Source organism: Coffea arabica, chromosome 1c, assembly GCF_036785885.1.
Source record: "Coffea arabica cultivar ET-39 chromosome 1c, Coffea Arabica ET-39 HiFi, whole genome shotgun sequence".
NCBI lineage: Eukaryota > Viridiplantae > Streptophyta > Magnoliopsida > Gentianales > Rubiaceae > Coffea > Coffea arabica.
Window position 1 is genome coordinate 53,940,873 of NC_092310.1, and position 15,213 is coordinate 53,956,085.

Below are 15,213 nucleotides of genomic sequence, written 5' to 3' on the forward strand. Positions count from 1 at the left end.
TATTCATATGGCTTTATTCTATTCGTAATTTTTATATGTGTATACTAACTTAATATATGAATATATACTCTTTTTCTTCGAGGGCAAGGTCATCACAAAGTCGCTAATTTACCTTGGCTAACACTTGTTACATCATGACTCAAGAGAGGTCTTAAGTATAATGGGGCTTCTTCGAACTTTCTCCAACCCGAGCTTAGGTTGAGGCTGATTTTAGCCAGATGATCAGCGCAACAATTCCCTTCTCTATAGTCTCCACACGTTTCAGTTGACAGTCCCATTCTCTATTCTTTACACCTTTTATCCTTTTGAATATAATTATTTTAACCACGCCTAGCTGATTGCTCCAAGAATCATTAACACCTGTCTCAGTAAGCACCTAACTTTTTCCCAACCAAAGAGAGTGAAAATTAGATGCATACTTTTTTTCATTAAAGCTTAGACATTCAAGATCCCAGATCAGATTGACTTGAAACCTTGAGGTTCAAGGCGTTCAAGGCGATGGCTGTGCCTATTAAGTATTAACGATAGGGAGTAAGCATTTTCCAAATCCTTGAGGAAAACATCCATGATCTCAATTTAAGTTTGTACCAGACGAAGAACGATTGTTTTGATTCTTCAGCACAAGGTAATTAAAGAGACACAAGAAATACAGACCTAAGCCCAAAAAAGTTAAAACAAAAATTGGCCAAAAGGAAATTACAGATGGCCAATCACAAACTGAAATTACATCGTGCTAATGACCATCGCATGAACCATTATTTCCACATAAGAAGTCAAAGAAAGGATGATGGTCATCATAACCTCCTTTATCGGTAAAGGATCTGGTGGCCGAGGAAGTTGAAGGAGTAGCAGTGGAATATCCAAAATAGTTTGAAGGGAAAGAACAGCTTGCTACTGCTGCTGCAGTTCTTGATTGTAGAGTTCCAGTTGGTTGCTGAGGAAACAAGTCCAAAGTCTCTTGATTAAATTGCTTTGAGTTAGACATCACGCATTCTCCATTGGCTCTGAATGAATGCATCATATCATTGGACTCCTGATTTGCTTGATCATGAAGTGCCCTACCAAGCAGCTTGCTTTTCTCGAGTTTCTCTGGCAAAATTGGCCTCCTCTTGAAGCTTCTTGGAAGAAGCACCTTGGATAATTGCTGCTGCTGATGACATAACCCCGTTTCCGGATATGGCATGTAATATGGGCTGCAAAGAACTGAAAGCTAGCTTGCATACATTAGAGAAACTAGATAGCGATCATCCGTGAAAAAAGAAGGGTTGAGTTAGGAGGAATATTAAAGAATGAGACCGGAGAATAATAGTGAGCTATATTTAATTAATGGGCGGATCATTTTTGAAAAAGCAAAAGGAAAATATGAAGGAACATAATTTTAAGAAATAAAGTGAATTAAAAAAAAGGATATCCAGAAAAAGTTGAATGTTATGAATACAACAGGGAGACTCTCAACAAGAAAGTCTGACAGAAACCTTTAGTCTCCACTCAAGCAAAAAAGCATGTTCCTCTTTTGAAAACGGCACTTGCTTGGAAACCTAGGTAGCAAAGAAATCTACAGAAATAGACAGTTCAGGAAATATTAGACTAATGCTTTTTTCCACATATCGAACCCCAGTGCGTGATCCCGTCAGATTCCAATTGTAATTAAGAGAGACAAATCAATCTCTAAACAATATATGGGTCTCCAACATTACATTATACATCAATAAGTGTAAACTCTGGAGAAAAGCAGAACAAAACAGAAGTATAGAGAAATGTATTAGAGAGAAAGACCGACCATTGGTACAAGGTGGAAGGACAGAGGCGGTCTTATGAAGAAAGCGATTGAAAGGTGAAACATGATCCTGCTTTTGCTTCTGCCTTTGCCTTGCTTTGTGATTCTGGAACCAATAAAACACATTCTTGCCCTCAATGTGCCCATAAGCCCTTAGCCTGTTAGTGATCTGTTGTATTTGCTCTGCACTTGGAGTCCTTAGCCCTTGCTTGTACAAGCTTTCAAGCATATCTATTTGCTCCTTTGTCGGGTTCCATCTAGAACCAACTGGAGCTCCTCCAGAAATAGGCATATCCAAGTTATCATGACTCTCCATAACGAAAATAAAGAAACCCTCAAAATGTACCACTGAAGAAGCCTTGGGGTTTTAAGAATATTAGTTGTGCTTGTGCATGGCTTCTTCTTTTGCCTTCTTCTATTATGTTGATGCATGCATATATATACATACATACATATATATATATATATTCGTTGGACAGAGAAATTTAGAGGGTCAAACAGAAAGGAGAGAGAGGTTGACATGCGTATTGTTTTTGGTGCTGAAAAAACTCTGAAAACATGGCGGGTAGCGGCTAGGGCTAGCTGCATGCACGAAAAGACGAGAGAACCCCTACAAGGGTCATGTCTCGGGAATGAAAGTGAGTGACTAAACATAGGAAAAGCCATGAAAGGAAAGGAGGGGGTAGATTCGGGAATGAGAGGAAAAGACAGGCGGTTGGGTTTGTAAGGTGTAGGCTGTAGAAGTAGGGGGGCCTAGGCTTTGGGAATTGAAGAAATTGCCAATTAAGCAAGCACTGCAGACTCAGCTCGGCAGCAGATGCTGGCTACTGCGATACTTGATTGCAAGCTAGCGGGAGATGATAATCACTTGAATCGTCCGAGAGGGGAAGAAGAGGGCAGGCGAGGCCAATTTTGTGCTGTGAATGAGCAATCACGATTTGCCATGCACGCATGTCTTGGTAATATAAGAAATCATGCGTTGCACTTTCTCACAATTGATCTTGTGTTTTCGAGTAATCCGTTGGCAAATACGGCTGTATCATACGTTGTCCCGCGCATGAAACTTTCAAGAAAATTAGTAGTAGAAATTTTTCTTGGGATTATTGATTTGTTGAGAGTTAAACTCTGCATTTCATCTTTAGACAGCTGTGGTCTGTCAAAAATTTACAAACATTGAATGCAAGGAGAGAAATATGTGGCTTTCAAGATTCGCAGCACTAGTAGTTTTTTTTTTTTTTTTTTCTCTTTTCTTTTCTTTCAAGTATTTGATTACATGCATAAAAAAGTTGACAGCATGATGAAGATTGGTGACACCTTTATAAACAAATCCTCACACGCCATATATATTTCTTCAAAACTTAAATTTGTATTGGTAACTTAACTCCTTAACGCCATATTTCTCAAAAACTTAACTCCTTTATAAATTAACAAAAACCGAAATTTCTATTGGTAACTCCAAAACAAGATGAAGATATGCCCTTTACTTAATACATTGAAATTAAAGTTTAAATAAACATTAGTGCAAAAAGAAATTAAAATTAAAATAGCATCGTAGCCTCAAAGGATTTTGTTATGTTATTGAAATTTATAAAAGTATATTATTTTTCTAATTATTTACTATTCCTCCATGATCAACTTTTAGAATCTAACCAGGGGGTACCATACAAATAGAAAACAGCACTAAACCTGCGTGCATGTGCATTGACTTTTGCCTTCCACGGGAGATTTCGAAATAAATAAATAATTAGGTATAGCCACCCTAATTAATTCAGCGTTTGTGCGGCGCCCGGGCAAATACATTTTGTTCAAAACTGTTATTGCACTAATACCACATTTAATTATCTCTTCATTTCTTCCCCTCCAACTAAATCACTGACATTTTTTAAGAAAAAGGGGGGCTTACAGCACCAGCCGCTGGGCACCTCTAGTTTTGGATGTTTGAAAATGTTCAATTACATCATGCCTTTATTATCAATTTATTCCATCCGCCTAGGGATGGCAATGGGTGCGGGTGCCCGCCCCGCGGGGGGCTCACGGGGCAGGGGTTGGGGCGGGGGCGGGGGGGAATTTTTTCCCCCCGCTTAGAAACGGGGCGGGGGGCGGGGGTATACTCCCCCGCCCCATCCCCCGCCCCGCCACCCGCAAAATATATATATATATATATATAAATGACTATATATTATATGTAAGTTAATTAGTTATAAACTTATGATAATGATATTATTAGTTAGATGTATTATATGATGTATATTAGTTTATGTAATATAATTGATATTATCAATTATATGAATAATTATACATGTCTACTAATAGAATTTATTAATTAGTTATACTAAATTTACTAATACATTTATACTAAATTTCTAATTACACTTAATAGAATAACACTTTTTTCTCAAAAAAATGCACAAATACAATGATGAATTAGTGATTGCATTTGTACTAAAAGTGAAAATTTGACTATTTTAGTTATATTTATTTCATCATATTGGATTGTATTCAAATAACTTCTGTTTGATTGTTTTTATGAATTTCAATTGTAAAATTACAATGAATAATAATTTGGTGATGTGTTGATATTTTAATACTTGATTATTTATTAAAATTTAATTATAATAAATTTATATAATAAAATTTTATTAACCCCGCGGGTGCCCTGGCGGGGGAAGCGGAGCAAGGCGGGGGCGGGGGCGGGGCGGGGGGAGCGGGAGGCGGGGGACGGGGCGGGGGACGGGGGGAACTAATAGGCAACGGGGCGGGGTCCCCCGCCCCAACCCCGCCCCGTTGCCATCCCTACATCCGCCTTTCATTTAAGATTGGGTTAATTTTTTATATACTGGTAGTGTAGTGACCTTTTTTTTTCCCATTAGTAACTAAAGATATATGTTACATGTGCATGATTTGAATTTTAAATTTAAATTCATATTATATGATATAATTTAAATCTGTTAGCGTAAAAAAAAAATTGTACACTAGCAGTGTACAAAAAATTTGCTCTTTTAAGTTTTGCCTTTCATTAATAAAGTGTTAGAGGCAATAGAAGAAAATTTTGTTTATCAATTTTTGTTCTAAGAGATATATGCAGCCAATTCTTAATTTGTGCATGCAAAAATCTGCACAACAATAAAAATGGCAAGACAATAACTACAATTTCTATAATATGTTGGGAAACATCGATCAAAAGAAAAATCATAATCTTCAAGTCATGAGGGCCTCAAATCCGTGAAATTACAAGAAAATTTCGGCATGAGAATCGTGCTGTTTTCCACAGATTGAAGATTAAGCCCCGCATGCACGAGCGACAGATCCGCCACCGGGAACAAATTCCGCTCCGGCCGATTTTGGCTTTCTAACGAGATCATCTCATGGGATGAAATGATCCCATTCTCCTCACTCCTCGTCTGATTGATTGTGGGCAGCAAACGACAAAACTTCTGATGCTTTTTCGGCCTAATGTGTTTTGACTTTTTGACCTGATCAAAGCTTACCTCGAAGTTGCAATATGGTTCAATTGTTGAACCACTCAATCCATATGTATACAAATCTATTTGTTTCGCTAGTGCGCGATTACGTATATACTTTTTACTCATCTTTCAATTGATTGTTTATTATTGCATACAGTTATAGACTGCTTACAGTATGGGGGATCTATTAATTTACTACTTTTTTTCGGTGTGTGCCAAGTTTATGGATTAATTTTGTTTTGAATAACTGGATTAATTTTTCATACACTTAGGATTAATCTTTCATATATTGACAGTTTATACACTGTTGGCGTTGGATGAATGACAATTTTATAAAATTTGAATTTGAAATTCAAATATATATATACACTTATAGTGTATATATATTTTTCTTGAATGCATTACATATAATTTGAATTTAAATTTAAAACTCAAATTATACATATATATCATACATTCGACCGTAATAGTGTCACTGCATATAAAATTAACTTTTGCTTATACGTTATATGAGATTTTTTTTGGCTTTCTATGTTGTAATTAAATCAAATCCTGTCACCCACTACCTACCATTAACTAATGCAAGTGACGGGCTTTGTCTTTGTTCCTCAAAAGATACACCAAAATAACGAAAAGTGTGCTAAAAGAGTTTGAGGAAAGATAATCCACCAAAAGTTATAGGAAAAAAAAAATTGTACAAGTGATGAATCTATATTATAAACGAAACAAAACCGAGGGAGAGAGATGGAGGAGAAACCACAAGTGCATCTAATCAAAAAGTTGGGATTATCAATCAACACTTTGTCAAATAATATAATTGAGTGTGTAAGTAACATTGAATTCCCATTGTTTTTTCAATTAAGATGATTAATACCGAGAGTACCTTCCCCATCATGAAAACCAAAATGAAAAACAAATCAAGTCAGCTAATTACCGGGCAACCACCCCAATCAATGATGAGGAGTGGAGGAATTGAATGGCAGCACGTAAATGAGCTGGGCCAGTGGCTACACGGATGAGTCCGAGTTTAATTCTCCACTTTTCTAATGTGGGAGCTGGCCCTATCAGGCCCATTGGTATCGCAAAAGGAATACATGACTTGATGACTTGTGCAATCAGCCGCTATTTTGTCTTTAAAATAAATTAAATTCATTGTGTAAAAATCTAAAAGTTGATTGCTTAATTCAACCATGGAAATGAATATGGATGTAAGTACAGAGTTGTTATCTTTTTTTTTTTTTTTAAACACATCTGATCGGGATTTGAGTTTTTCTGTTCCCACTAATTACAAGAAAAAATGTCATTAAATAGCAGATCAATCCCAAAAGTCAACCACAAGTTCAATGGCCGCCGAAAAGGGATTAAAGTCCTCCTTTGAACTGTTGTAGGTCAGGAGTTTAAACTCTACCTATAATAAAAAAAATTCAAAGAAGGTGCTAAAGCATCCTTTTGATCTAGTAGGTTTTCATACCTACTAGCTCCTTAAACAGTAGTAAAAATCCCAAAAGTCAAAGGCGTCCTAAGATGTTAAATGCTAAAATGACAACATTAGTAAATGTTTATTCCACCAATTATTTCAAACTGGACTAAACCAGGAAAGAAAACATCCTTTAAATATTTTTTGTATCTTTAATTTAATTGATGCAAGATTTTGCCAGCCCATGTGAGGTATCCACAGAAGATGTGACCCCCACAACCCTTAAAGAGTCTTGAACACACGAAAATGAAAAATGCACATCACTAATTGTTAGATTTTGCGTCAAGTCCAGTTCACTCTATACGACTCCTTTCATGGCCAAATCACACAAATGCTATTTATCCTTTTGAGGACCACACCCCCCCCCCCCCCCAAAAAAACACAGAAATACACAACAACACAACACAAAATATATATATATATATATATATATATATCAAATTAGTTCTTCTGTAATCCTCACATTTCCCCCTTCCCAATTCTTGCTTTTCAGTGATTTCCGTAATCAGGCAGTTGAATTCTATGTGTCGATAATTTGTTTCTAATCTGTCTCTCTAGCGTGTGTTTGAGGCAATACGACCAAGACCCCTTAAGAATACTATTCTGTCTTTTAACAAATCATGACTCAGTATTCTTGGTGCTGAATTTTGTGGCATATCCTTTTAGCTAGCTCTAGTGCTTTTGGTTCCAAATATTGAAACTTCAAGTAATTCAGGAATAGAGCCCTTGAGGGTTCAGGTAAGTTTCTCCTCTATGTTGCCTTTCTGGGACACTTCTGATGATCTCTAGTACCGTACCATAGGCAGGTTGTAATAGTATTCTGAGTTAATGTGAAATTCTTGAGGCCAAGATGGGATCTTTCAGTGGTTTAGGTATTGGGTTGAGCTTTGTATTTGGTTGCATCTTCTTGGGGCTTGTTGCTGAGCTATACTATCTGTTGTGGTGGAAGAAGAGAATTAACAACAGAGAAATTGAGGACCATTTTACCAACTATGCAGCGGAGATTTCTTATCTCTTTTGTTGGAAGAAATCAAATTCTACTGACAGTAGACGAAATGACACTCAAGAACTCGCTGCCTCAGTGATTAATTCTGAAGTCAATGGCCATGAAAATGATCTTGAGCTAGGAGGAAACGGCAAGGATGGTAGTATGCAATTCAAAGGCTTCGGTGAAGAAAGTGTGGAGTCAGAGTTAATGAGGCTGCACAATCTCTGTGGCCCTCCAAGATTTTTGTTCACAATCAAGGAGGAAACTAAGGAGGATTTGGAGTCTGATGATGGGAAATCTAGAGGTGATAGAAGCAGGAAAGGGTCAAGAACTAGAAGCTTGAGCGACATCATTATTGCTGTTGATACTCCTTTTCGCACCCCTTTACCTTCGCCACCTCTCAGGACTCCATCTTTGGATTCTTATAGCAATATTCACGGATTCAATCCTCTCTTTGAGTCCATATCTGAGGCTGAATTGAATAAGCTGAGATCTTCTCCTCCGCCAAAGTTCAAATTTTTAAGGGATGCTGAGGAGAAGTTGATAAGAAGATTAGTCGAAGAAGCTGAAAGGATGGCCTTGAAGAATGGGGGCTGTGTTCGAGATTCTGTTATTCAACCTTCCCCAAATGGGACGGTTATCACAGAAGAGGTTGACGGCTCTTATGTTGCAATTATTGGTAAGGATAACGAAAGAGAACTTCAACAGCAGCAGCAGCCTAGTCTTTGCCATTCAACTCCTTCTCAGGTTCTCCCATTGGCATCATCTCCTTCAACATTCAGACTGGCTGATGCCAAATCCGGTATGCAATAGATATTTGGGAAGAATTTACAGGAAATGGGTTCAAATTTTATTATTTTTTCTGCAATTTTTGCCCTTTCATCTGTGAATTAAAATTACAGTGATTAAATTTGGTGTAATCATCGTCCAGATTTCAATAGAGAACGGTGAAAATTTTCAAGTTTCCTTGGTTCTCAATTTTTATTTTCTTTTCCAGTTATTGAGGCAAAAAAAAAAAAAAGAAAAAAGAAATCATGTAGAGTGATGTAATCATTGTGCATGGTATCTTGGATTCCTGAGGAGCAATACCACGCCAGCCCACCTCTTAGAAGTTCAAGTTGAGGCCGTAATGTTGTATAGTTTAATACGGTATGGTCCTGCTAGCTTGCTGGTATACTTGCTCAAATTTAGTATCGTTTTTTTGAATGGTCTTTTTCCAATCTGTAGAGGTACAAAACTATTCAAAATTCTCCTGCTGCAAAACAATGCTGAGAGTTGATTCCAAAAGGTTCTTTTCCTTGTCCTAGGCTGTTGCTGCACATGCACTTAATCATACCACATTATGATGTCCTAATATCTTCGGTACATTCTGTTACCCTCATGAGAGAGTCATGATATTTTTCGTATTCAATTTCACTTTTAATACATACTACTTTTTTTTTTTTAATCAGACGTGACAGGTAGTCTAACCTACACTAGGTGGGGAGAAATCGACGAAAACTGAATCACCATCCAATCAGACGGGTCCTACTCCTACTCTAATCTACCTGTATAAATTTAAAAGAAATCACATGTAGTAACACGTTACTGAAAGGTAAGATTTGAATCTTTAACCCCCGCCCCCATCAAGATTTAAAGTTTTTAGAGGCCGTCACCAACAGTCCAAAGCTTCGTTGGTTTTACTTTTAATACCACATACTTTCACAAAAAAAAAATATGAGAATTCAGGCATTGACGTAATAATGAGAGGTAAATCAATTCATGTTTCATATTATTATTGATGTGAATGCATCATTGTATATTAAGAAAATTTATGAGACGTGTCGAATTTGCGAGAGTCAATAATATATAAGCTTATACGCACGAGAAGATGACTTCTAAAAGTCATGCTCGGATAAGTATTGTGTCCTAAGCATTTGCCGCAGCACGGTAGCAAATAGTAATTATTTCCAACTTTAATAGGCCCTTGTTACCTACCAAGGCCAAGCATTAATGTTAATCTTGATTTGGCGATTGTTTGGATTTGGGAAGCAGTACAGTAGTATTTGAATGGTGCAAGCTGCTCATTCATGTATTATTGATGGAGACACAGCTTATTTTAGCTTTGGCCCGTGCCTCTCTATTCTATATAGACAAAGTGTGTTGTTCGTTATAATTGTCTTCTTGTGTGTGTACGCTAGTTGTAGTTGTGCGCGTTTTGGCTTACAGCTAATTGCTGATTGAAACACGCTTTGCCAAAATTTTCTGCGTTTTGGTGAAACAAGGCTCGTGTCCGATGTCCACACAGCTTACCTTAGTGGGATCCCTCCTGATTTCGCCTGAAAACTGACTGGGTTTTCATCAAATTGACAAATGATTCGTTGCATTTTTGAATAAAGCTAGCGAGTCTGTCCAGCTTTTCTGATTTCATGTGTGCTGCAGAAATTCTTCTCTCGTAAAAGTGTGCGCGTTTTGAGGAAAGGTAAAAAGGGCAATGGGGAGCTTTAAAAAGGAGGCGCCCTATAATAAGCTAGCAGCAGGATTGGTCAAATATGTTGCCTTGCCCTTCAAAAGCAACAGAAAAAGTTTGCAAGTTTTTAGTGATGTTTGGGAATCGTGAATGATTAATGATCTTTCACCTAAACAACAAGAAACGTCGCTATTATCACGCGATTCCGCCGAAAGTTTCCCCAACCTTAAAGGATTGTTCTCATCTGAGGCAGCCTTAAAGGATCGTTTCCATCCTCATCTTCGTGGCTAAGCATTTAACAGTTATAAGCTCTGCATAAAAGATTGAGAAGGATACATACAACTCAGATGATTCGATGCTTTATCTTGAATCTTTTAATTTTTTGGAGGTATGGAATATCTACAAGCAAGCAAGGTCTCTATTTATTTATTCGACGTTCGTGACCATGACATGACACAACCTAGCACTCTAGTCTCTAGCAGCAGAGGAAGTGGTCCTTTTTTTTTCATTTCCTTTCCTTTGTATTTTGGTGGAAAGACAGGGCCCAACTTAATTAAGTTTAACATATTATACAGGGTAATTAAAAGGGGACCACATGCGGAGACTGCTGCATTTAAATTTGAATTGATGATCTGTTTTCAGGCATAATTTATCTTGTCTATCGCGACAAAATTCTTGGCTTTTTTCCAGGGTACGTAACTGAAATTTTGATTGTGGCCAGTTCCATCATGTTGTTGTTCTGTGGATGCTAATTTCCTGAACTTATTCCAATTCAAATTGAGGATATAGTAGGTGTAGAAGTTTGGCTTTGAGGTTTTGGCAGAGGATGAGGTAGCACTGATAGTGCTGCAGAGTGCAGAGCGGATCAAGTCCTAACTCGGTCATCATCGAGCTCGAGTTTGAATTTGACCAAGTCGAACTCAAGTTCGAACTCAAATTCAAAAATATTAAATTCATGAGTCGGTTCAAGTTCGATTATATATATATAATTTTAATAGTAAACTTACATATATATTTATGATATTTTATTATTTGTTAAGAAAATTAATTATTTTTATTCATTTTTTAAAAAATATAAAATATATATGTTTTTTTACTTTTTAAAGTTCGAACTTGACATTTTGATCTTGAGTTTGAGTTTCGTAAAATTATGTCAAGACTCGATTCAATTAGGGCGAAACTCGACTGAGTTTAGCTCGTTTGCTCGATTTCCTGGCGATGCCTGCAAAATGTATAAAGCAGATATGGGATTGCGAAAGCCTCCAAATATACTAAGTGGCATGAGTGTGTTTGGATTGAAATGATTTGAAAAAAAATAATTTGTTTCACAAATCTCAATTACCTTTTTATCTCATATACATCACATCACAAAAAGTGTTACAATAATTATCTCCAAATAAATCATTCAAATAAACTCCAATAATCTATGTTGCTGTTTCAATTCGAAACATAAGAATAAAGATTTGAAGCAATAAGGGGAGGCTGAACGTACAAATGGTTATCCTTTTGAAGTTGGAAGAGCACGTTCTCAGCCATTGGGTGGGACAAGCAAAGTTTTGGACTCTTTCAATTTGAACATGGCTGAGATGTTGTTGGCACTTGGTCTGTGCTTTTTGCAAATAAATTCGTCAGCTTTATAATTCTTCTTTACTGGGAAAATTGGTAAACATAACAGGGATTAAAAAAAAAAATTTTTTTTTTTTTTGGGTTTGCTTATACAATGACAAAACGTCAACTGGATCTCAATAATACGCAGTTATAGTAATTTATATGTATGGTCAAATCTGAATCCTCAGATGTAAGTGTGAAAAACCTGAAAATTGCCATCAAAGGTGAAAATAAAACAGGTAGTGAAACTGAAAGGAGCCGGCCGCTATTGCCTGCCCTTTTGGACGACAGGGCTCTCTTGCGGGTCCATTACGGAAACTTCTCCACAATGGTTGAAAAATTGTTTGGATTACAACTTTGACAAGTCCGGTTGAAGCTGTACAGCTGTATAATATATTTCTGTACCCGAAGGATCGAGGCGTTCGTCCTCAGACGAGAGGTTAAAAGAGATGGAGAATATATAGAAACAGCGAGTCAATCAGATTCAGAGGACAAGAAATGATAATCTTTTTTCTTTTTTCACAGCTATAATATTTATATAATATACTCTATCTTAATTTAGAGGGATAGCATACTCTGTCTTAATTTAGAGGGAGGGATAGAAGGAAGCCACAAATAGTGATAGGTGGAAGGTAAAGTTCGAGGTTTTGACCTTCTACTGACAACCAAGATTTTAAAAAATGTTACGGGTGTGTATAAGAGCAGTTTTGGATTGCAATTTTTTAATAGCTTTCTATAAAAAAATATTGTAATATTTTTTAAAAATTTGATATGTACGAAGTAAAAATGCGATAAGGAATATTTTTCTGAAATCCCATCAAAAAAATGAATAACACTAAAACCATGGAGTACGATTTGTTTCCTGTCAATGTTCAAGGACATAAATCACTCATAAAGATATGACTGTCAGTACAAATTATATTACTATATCATCACAATTTTTTCCCGTCCTTTTTCAAAAAATATATCAGAATCAGTTACGGGAAAAAAAAAAAAAAAAAAAAAAGCTTGGAGCTGTATGGATACCGATTAGAATTGTAGAAGAAAAATATTTGGTCTTAGGGAAAGAACTAATGTTGTTAGGAGCTTGTAAAATAATAATAAAAAAAATTTATATCGTGAAAGACAACAATATGATTCTTAAATACTACTACTAGCTAAATAGGAAATATTTTTCAATTAAGTAATACCAGTTAAGAATTGAAAACAACTGATGACCTAACATACCAAGTGATAAAATGTAGAGGTCCTGGCTTCTGAACATTAGGTAGAGTTAAGTACAAGATGAAACTTTCAGATGGTCTTCCTTCTTTTCTTTCTTTCTTTTAACACCACCAACCCCCCCCCCCCCCCCCCTTTCTGGCTTTCTCTCTCTCTTTTCCTCCTTGTTGGTAGTAAAGGAAACTCCAAGCCTTTTAAATTTGGGTTAATTACATTTACCTCCTTGAGATTTGATCAAATAACGAATCGATCCCTGAGATTTGACCAAATAACAAAAAGGTCCCTCAACTGTTAGTCTTTGCCGTTGACTGTTAGGGTTAATTACATTTACCCCCTTGAGATTTGACCAAATAACGAATTGATCCCTAAAATTTGACCAAATAACAGATTCCTCCCCCACACTAACTTCTGTCACTTATATGCAACGGAAATAGCCAAAAATCTAAATAACCCTTATTGATTTCCATCAAATTTTTAAGGATTAATTACATCTACCTCCCTTGTGGTTTGACCAAACTACTTTTAAATCCCTGTGGTGTGGTAATATTACATGTACCTCCTTTTTAAGTAATCTCGTCAAAGACACTTAAATAGAAGTAATAAAATATCATATTTACCCTCTTTGTAAAACTTGTAGTTAGAGAAAACTTACCGTTAAAAAATCGAAAGTGGTTTCAATAATAACAAATTAAATTAAGAGTTTATTACTTAAATAAAACAATTTTTAACCAATTTAAAAGAAAAAAACCAAGCATGTAATAATCAAACTTGATAAAATATGCGCATAAAGGAACAAAAGAAAGAAAATGAAGAAAGAAGAAAAGCTTAGACAACAAAAAAGAAATAAAAATGTGAAAAGCAAAGAAAGGATTGGAAAAAAAAAGTAGAGTGAAAAAAGGAAACCGACAATTGAGCGATGAAAGAAAATTTATAGAAGCAATGTAAAGGTTCACTCAATCCACCACAAAAATGAGACGGACATGATTACCAGATTCTCAAATATCCTTTGACTACTTAATCGGCCATGACAAAGTGTTTTGTGTAGAAAAGCCTTCTGCTAGTTTGGTTTTACAATGGGTTACTAATAAATAAAGTAAAATGTCAATAGAAATCTGGTACTTCATTTATATAATATAGGAAAAGTATAAGGAGCTGGTACATTATGGAAAGAAAAAATGCGTACTACATTTTCAACCCTCTTATTCGCTAGAAATTTTAAATTTACTTTATCTTTTAAATAAATTATTTTTTGAAAAAATAGGTACTTTGTTCATATAATTGGGAAAAGTCGTAAAGCACTGGTATTTTATGGGATAATGGGTATCACCCCATGTAATCCAAAATTTGTCACACTATTTCACCAAATTACAAAATACGTGTATGGCAAATTTTGCATTATAAGGTCTATCAAAATTTACTCTGATTTTATCTGTTAAATAAATTAATAATTTGTTGGATTCAAAAGTTTATCTGTTAACCAAAATTTTTTTTCTGAAAACACAAAAATCGATAGGTCAAAAATTTGATGGAAATCAATAAGGGTTATTCGGACTTTTGGCTATTTCCGTTACATATAAGTAACAGAAGTTAGTGTGGGGGAGGAATCTGTTATTTGGTCAAATTTTAGGAATCGATTCATTATTTGGTCAAATCTCAGGGGGGTAAATGTAATTAACCCTAACAGTCAACGGCAAAGACTAACGGTTGAGGGACCTTTTTGTTATTTGGTCAAATCTCAGGGATCGATTCGTTATTTGATCAAACCTCAGGGGAGGTAAATGTAATTAACCCTTTAAATTTTGGGTTAATTACATTTACCTCTCCTGAGGTTTGACCATATTACCAATCAATCCCTGTAATTTGTCCAAATAACGGTTTCACTTTTTGAATGATCAAACATTTAACAAAAACCCCCTTAATATCGAAAATGCCCTTATTAAGGCCATGTTGCATTAAAAAAAGAATATATTTTTATTTTATTAACCCTAAAGCAATCCAAAAAAATAGAAAAAAGTTTTTGCTTATTATTTTATAAAAATTATATCTTTGCTTCCATAAATAGTTTTGATAAATCTTAAAAATGAATATTAAAAATTAGATAAATTGAAAGAAAAATAAAAAAGAAGCAATTATTTTAAATCCTCAAGTATGGTTCAAATTTGTGGTTCAAGGCATGTTGCGGAGAGCACAAGACATGTTTTTCTCAATTTGAACTATATTTCAGGATTT

General features: G+C 35.6%; 2 protein-coding genes across 2 annotated transcripts; one reads left to right on the forward strand and one right to left on the reverse strand.

Annotated features, from left to right (window-relative positions):
- Window positions 1-581: 581 nt before the first annotated feature.
- On the reverse strand, window positions 582-2,093 carry LOC113742670 (WUSCHEL-related homeobox 2-like). Its single transcript, XM_027270570.1, has 2 exons — window positions 1,781-2,093; window positions 582-1,203 (listed from the first exon to the last, which is right to left on the reverse strand). Exons 1-2 carry the CDS (start codon window positions 2,091-2,093, stop codon window positions 734-736), a joined length of 783 nt encoding a protein of 260 aa, XP_027126371.1. The 3' UTR covers window positions 582-733.
- Window positions 2,094-7,128: 5,035 nt separating this feature from the next.
- On the forward strand, window positions 7,129-8,670 carry LOC113742680 (uncharacterized). Its single transcript, XM_072077974.1, has one exon. The coding sequence runs from the start codon at window positions 7,569-7,571 to the stop codon at window positions 8,517-8,519; it is 951 nt and encodes a 316-aa protein (XP_071934075.1). The 5' UTR covers window positions 7,129-7,568; the 3' UTR covers window positions 8,520-8,670.
- The last annotated feature ends 6,543 nt before the right edge of the window (window positions 8,671-15,213 follow it).

Coding starts and splice junctions, on each gene's coding strand:
- LOC113742670 (XM_027270570.1), bottom strand. CDS start 2,093: ATGGAGAGTCATGATAACTTGGATATGCCTATTTCTGGAGGAGCTCCA. Junction 1,204..1,780: donor CCTTCCACCTTGTACCAATG/GTCGGTCTTTCT, acceptor GCTAGCTTTCAG/TTCTTTGCAGCCCATATTAC.
- LOC113742680 (XM_072077974.1), top strand. CDS start 7,569: ATGGGATCTTTCAGTGGTTTAGGTATTGGGTTGAGCTTTGTATTTGGT.